This window comes from Sinohyriopsis cumingii, chromosome 16 (genome assembly GCF_028554795.1).
Source record: "Sinohyriopsis cumingii isolate HCF-2022 chromosome 16, ASM2855479v2, whole genome shotgun sequence".
Taxonomy (NCBI): domain Eukaryota; kingdom Metazoa; phylum Mollusca; class Bivalvia; order Unionida; family Unionidae; genus Sinohyriopsis; species Sinohyriopsis cumingii.
Window position 1 is genome coordinate 21,951,257 of NC_142976.1, and position 6,481 is coordinate 21,957,737.

General features: G+C 38.3%; 1 protein-coding gene across 1 annotated transcript; it reads left to right on the forward strand.

Moving 5' to 3' along the window:
• The first annotated feature begins 5,702 nt into the window (after window positions 1–5,702).
• Window positions 5,703–6,236, forward strand: LOC149780055 (protein CFDP2-like). Its single transcript, XM_089937448.1, has one exon. It carries the CDS (start codon window positions 5,703–5,705, stop codon window positions 6,234–6,236), a length of 534 nt encoding a protein of 177 aa, XP_089793574.1.
• Window positions 6,237–6,481: the final 245 nt, after the last annotated feature.

Here is a 6,481-nt window from a genome sequence, read left to right on the forward strand (position 1 = left end):
TATGCATGGGTGGGTGGATGGATGGATGGATGGATGGATGGATGTATGTATCCTGTGACGACCTGGATAAACTCGCAAAGTTATTCAAGTACTGCATGAAATTTATAGATAAAAATAGGGAAGGAAGGGGCAAGAAGCTAATGATACCTCCGTAGAAAATGGCTCTGTTCTAATCTCAGGTAGCAAGAAATAAGAATGTACATTCACGTAATGAATGTATCTCTTATGTTTAACATCAAACATATATTGATTGTGGCCCTCTACATTACATATAATTGAAATGATAATTTTTAAGAGAAATGAATATTATCAAGAGTTGTCGATAGACATTGTTCGGAGTACATTCAATACATACTGTAAGAATTTCTTGAGTGTTACACGGTGCGACGTATGAACAGTGAGCGTTAAGAAACATATTTGCATGTATGTAGATGTGTGTGTGTGTGTCTTTGTTAAACAGAGAATACATTTGTCAGATTATTATGTGTGTGTGTGTGTGTGTGCATCTGTGGCTTCTTTATGAGAGACAGACAGTCAGGCAGTGTTTTTGCTAGATTTATTAGATCTTCAGTGCTACGTTTTGGTTCATACCATACATTTCTCACATTCAGAACATAGCTATTACATAAGGTCTATTGTGCACTAGCTCCATAAAGGAAAACAACAATGAGTGCACATTTTCTACTTTCATTTATACTTTAATCTTCGCAGCTACGTCTTCTGGAAAAGTGAGTTTTATTATGTTTAGCACCACCTTAGGGTTCGCGCTTCAGAAGATACGGTCATATTAATTAATATAAAAAGTACTATTAATTAATATAAACAGTAATATTAATTAATATAAACAGTAATATTAATTTTATGTCGCGTTATCGACTTTGTAGCCTATAATTTATAGAATTAGCCATCAATATCAGTCTCAAGTGTTAATATCGCTGTTCTATTTGTCTATCTATCTATCTATCTATCCGTGAAAACCTGGATGTACGCGCGATGCAAATTACTATAGTATTCCATGGAATTTGGTGACAGAGAGGAGAAAAGCACAATAAGCTAATGATTCCTCGGTAGAAAAATTGGCTCCATTCTAAATTCGGATGACATTAAATAAGAATGAAATTACCCGTACAGCAGAATTTTTCTCTGAAACACTTATATTCAAATGAAAACAAGATTTGACTATGGCTCTTATGTATTCACACACACACACACACCTATATATATATATATATATATATATATATATATATATATATATATATATATATATATATATATATATATATATATATATATATATATATATACACGATGGTAAACATTATGTCTGAAACTGAACATTATCAAGACATATCGAGACCATTCTTTACATTTCATTTAAAACAAGCTGCAAGCTTTACTTTTGAATGCAATACGGTACAACGTACAAACAGTCAGTAAGCATATAAATATACATATCCTGCAGTTGATTCTATACATAAAGTTCCTTCGAGAAGATATTATGTTAAAATACTGATAAATACTACTAGTGTATAAATATGTGCACGCATCTAGCTATTTATGTGTGTATCTGTGTGAACACGTGATCGATCGATCTTTCGATCGATCGATCGATCGAGAGACAGAGAGAGATTTTTTACAACTTGAATGTTACATATAAGTATATTAAATATCATTTCTAGCGTTCAGAATATGGTTCTTTTATAAGGCCTGTTGCGTTGTTTTGGACACCGATCTCCAGAAAGAAAGACAACAATGATTGTGAAAAAGTGGTTATTCCAACATTAACTTTTACAGTACTATTTTGATCTACTTCTTTTGGAAATGTAGTGTTTCACGCTTTATATCAAGCATCGCCTCACGAGTTATGCTTCGGTAAATATGATAGTATTAATTAATCTAATCCGTAACATTCCTTTTATAACGCGGTATGGCATATAACGGATACAATTAGCTACCAGTATCAGTCTTACGTGTTAAGATCGCTGTAATAAATAAATACGCATCTATTCATCTTTCCAGTGCCGACGTGGGTGTACTAGTGATGAATGTTTCTAAAATATTCCATCAATTTTTCAGAGAGAGGGAGAGAAGACAAGAAACAAATGATTCCTCGGTGGAAAGTATAACCCTTCTAAACTCGGGTCACATAAAATAAGAGTGTAGGTAGACGTTCTGAACTTATCTCTTATAGTGAATTTCAAACACACACACATTATATATATATATACATATACATATATATATATATATATATATATATATATATATATATATATATATATATATATATATATATATAACGGGGGTAAAACATTTACACTTGAAATTGTGACTGAAAATTATAAAACAACAGAAGTAAATATTATCAAGAGATGTCTTTAAAAATTGTTTGGATTTCAGTTCGAGCAGACTGTAAGCGTTCCACGGTGCCACGGATGAACAGTGAGGGTAAATAAAAAACAAATAGTTTCCTTAAGTGATTAAATTTCCCCTCTTTATATGTTTATTCAATACCTAATACTGATAATTTTTACGTATTTGAATATGTGAAGCTGTCTCTCTGTGTGTGTCTTTGTGTGTGTGTGTGCGTCTGTGTATGTGTGTGCACGCGTCTGTGTGTGTGTGTGATCTCGTTTATGAGAGAGATTACGCGTGATAGATTTCTTAGATCTTGGCTGTTACGTTATGGTCCATACGATACCGTTTCTCTCATTCAAAAGAAAATCAACAATGAGTGGAAAATTATATTTTCCTGCTTTCACTTTCACTATAAGTTATGGAGTTACGTCATAAGGAAGAGAATTTTTCCTACTTTAATTTTAGCATCGCCTTAGATGAGATGTTTTGGAAAATGCCTTCGTATCAATTAATGTAAAAAGTAATATTAGTTTTATTACGCGGTATCAAATACATTGCATATGGGTGGATCTATCTATCTATCTCTCAGTCTCTGTCTCTCTGTCTGGCTCTGTCTCTCTGTCTCTGTCTCTGTCTCTCTGTCTCTCTCTCTCTCTCTCTCTCTCTATATATATATATATATATATATATATATATATATATATATATATATATATATATATATATATATCTGGTGCAGACCTTGATGTACACGTGGCGTAAGTTACTAAAATATTGCATGGAATTGAGGGGGCAAAGCACATTAAACAAATTGTTCCTTCACATAAACTTGAGTCAATATTTACCTGTTTGCAAGACTTAAAATCAACTTAATATACCCTTCGAAAACAAAAAGTCACGAAGTATGTGCTATCCCTGAGCGTAAATTTAAGAACTCAGAGCGTATTCACATCCTTCCATATAAGTTGTTAGACAGTGAGGCACGTCAAGATATAAACGATTTTGGGATTGTATTTCCGACAGAACTTTTCCCCCTTGCCGTGTGCGATGACATGAGTATTTGGGTGTGCCTATAAATAATTTAAAAAACACCCTCCCCGCCTTACCTCCGTTTTATTGACATACAGTCTTGACCTTGTAATTCATTTGCGAAATTCCTCGAGAAATATTTATAACGGTATATGATTGTGGTTTCTTTTTATGTATGCCTACTCAAGAAAGATAGTAACTAAAACGTAACTGCACGTACTGAACTTTTCTTTTAATGTCGAAGATAGGTTGAGTATGACTGTCTCTCCCCCTCCGTCCCTCCCTCCTCTCTCTCTCACACACACACACACACACACACACACAAATACGTGCATACATACATAACTGGGGTAAATATTTTATATTTTGTACACAACTGAATGCTTTCAAGATATGCCGATAATCATTGTTCGGAGTAAAGCGGAAAGAGTTCGTGGTGATTGTAATACGCTGCAACGGATGAAAATTGGGCATAAACAAAAACAGATCCTGGAAGTGATAATACCTCGCCTCTGTGCATGTTCATGCTATAGACAAAGTTCTCTGGAAATGATATTATGCTACAATACTGATAAATACTCATATTATGTATGTACGGATGGATGAATGGATGGATGCAGGCATGTCTGTCTGTGTCTTTCTCTGTGACCTTTTTAATGCGTTTATGAGAGAGAGAGAGAGAGAGAGAGAGAGAGAGAGAGAGAGAGAGAGAGAGAGAGAGAGAGATACGGTGTGCATGCCAGATTTATTTGATCTTGTCTGTTTCATATTAGTACGTATACTACCATTTCTTTCTTTCAGAATACAGGTATTACGTAACGTCTGTTGCAAACTTTTAGACAGCTAGCTCCAGAAAGAAAGACAAGAAGAATTGTGCAAACGTGTAGAATGTAGAGACAAGTGGAGGGAACTGGTCAGATGTTCAGCAGCACAGTGCCTCGATGACCACACTAGGTCATGAGACTGATGATGATAATGATGATGTAAAATGTATCTTTCCCTATTGTCTCTTTTACTATTATCTTTGGAGTTACTCATTATTGAAAATTAATTTTTCCTAATTTGCTTTTAGCATCGCCTTAAGTGCTATGCGTCAGAAAATACCGTTTTATTAATTAATCTAAACCGTAATATTATTTTTAAATCGCGATATCGAATATTATATAATTGATACATTAGCTATCAATATCAGTCTCACGTGTTATTATCGCTGTAATATGTCTCTTTGTACGCAAGCACGCACGCACGCATGCGTGTATGTATGCATGTATGTATGTATGTATGTATGTATGTATGTATGTATGTATGTATGTATGTAGACAAGGTTCTTTGGAAATGATATTATGCTACAACACTGATAATCCATTCATCCATCCGTACATTCATCCATCCGTACATACATAATATGAGTATTTATCAGTATTGTAGCATAATATCATAATATCGAGGCACTGTGCTGCTCCTTCGGGAGTAGCTTGTCCATCTTTGGTCCTCACCAGGCGCTCAGCCTTCACCTGTGGCTCCAAGTAGCTGTAGCATGCACAGCGGCGACACCACGGACAACGGCTTCGACTGGCCGGCTAAACCAGGTAGAGGGTAGCCGACGGGCCTCAAAAAACCCTCGGTGACTTAGGAGCTTGCCTATCCTTGCATGCAAAGCCAGTTTCGGCAGACTGGGCGGAAGAGATCAACTGAGTGATCCAACGGCCACGAAGGCGAATGTGCAAACGTTTTGTGGAGAGCGCAGGGTATGACAAGGCACGGAAGACGTCATAGCCATCCAATGCAGCCGAAGTAGTCCCCAGCCGTGACGAATCTTCGTACCACTGAGTTCTAACTACCAAGGCCGAGAGAGTGAGGCTGTCTCTGTGCAAAGGCTGTTTCACTTTAATCTCCTTCACGCACAGGTTATGTTGTGCACCTATCATTCATCCTCATCATCACACTCATTGTTCCTTACCTGCACCTACCAAAGTCCTACGGCGATGGGCGACTGGCGACTCAACAGGTGGAGATGACCACTGGGAGTTGTAGTCAGAGACCTGCACGTAGGTGGCCCTTGGACAAGTGGTCGTTTTGCTTTGCACCCAGGGCAGCAGAACAGTCCGGCAGCTTCCAGGGGAGACTGAGCAGACCTTTTCAGGACGGCGCTGCTCACCCTGAATAGGGAGAGGCCTAGAAAAGGTGGCCTAAAAAAAGCTTGCCCTAAAATATCTGGCCAGCATGCCGCGGCTGGCAAGATCATCCATAGCCGCGGTCGAAAAAATCAAAGAAAAAAACTTATTATTGAAGCATGGAACATCCGTACTCTCATGGACAAAAAGAACGTAGCAAGACCACACAGGAGAACAGATCTAGTTGCTGAGGAGCTTTCACGCTACAATATTGACATTGCACCCTTGAGTGAAACCAGGTTCGCAGAGGAGGGTTCTCTTACTGAGCTAGCAAGCGGCTACACATTCTTCTGGAAAGGAAAAGCCCAAAATGAGGACAGGATCCATGGAGTCGGCCTGGCTATCAAATCATGTCTTCTGAAGCAGCTTCCGGAAATGCCTGTTGGTATCAATGAGAGGCTAATGAAATTGCGAATACCTATCAGCCACAAACGCCATGCAACAATCATCAGTGCCTACACCTCTACCCTATCGAGTCCAGCAGAAGCCATCGAGCAGTTCTATACCGACTTCAGCTCTGTACTTAGCTCAGCTCCAGCTGACGACAAGATCATACTACTGGGGGAGTTCAACGCCCGTGTTGGCTGTGATTATGGTCGATGGAAATGTGTGTTTGGCAAACACGGTGTCGGCAGAATGAACAACAATGGCCTGCTCCTACTCAGCAAATGAGCAGAATTTAACCTCCTAATCACAAACTCAATGTTCAGAATGGCGAACAAACACAAGAACACCTGGATGCACCCCAGATCTCTCCAATGGCACTTAATCGACTATGTAATAGTCCGCCAGCGTGATGCCAAGGATGTTCTCATCACCAAGGCCATGCGAGGAGCAGAATGCTGGACAGACCACAGACTTGTCCGAACTACCCTACAGCTGCACATTGCCCCTCATCACATAAGACGTCCTAACCT

What these genes read in the sequence shown, in the direction of transcription:
- LOC149780055 (XM_089937448.1), top strand. Translation starts at nt 5,703, where the DNA reads ATGGACAAAAAGAACGTAGCAAGACCACACAGGAGAACAGATCTAGTT.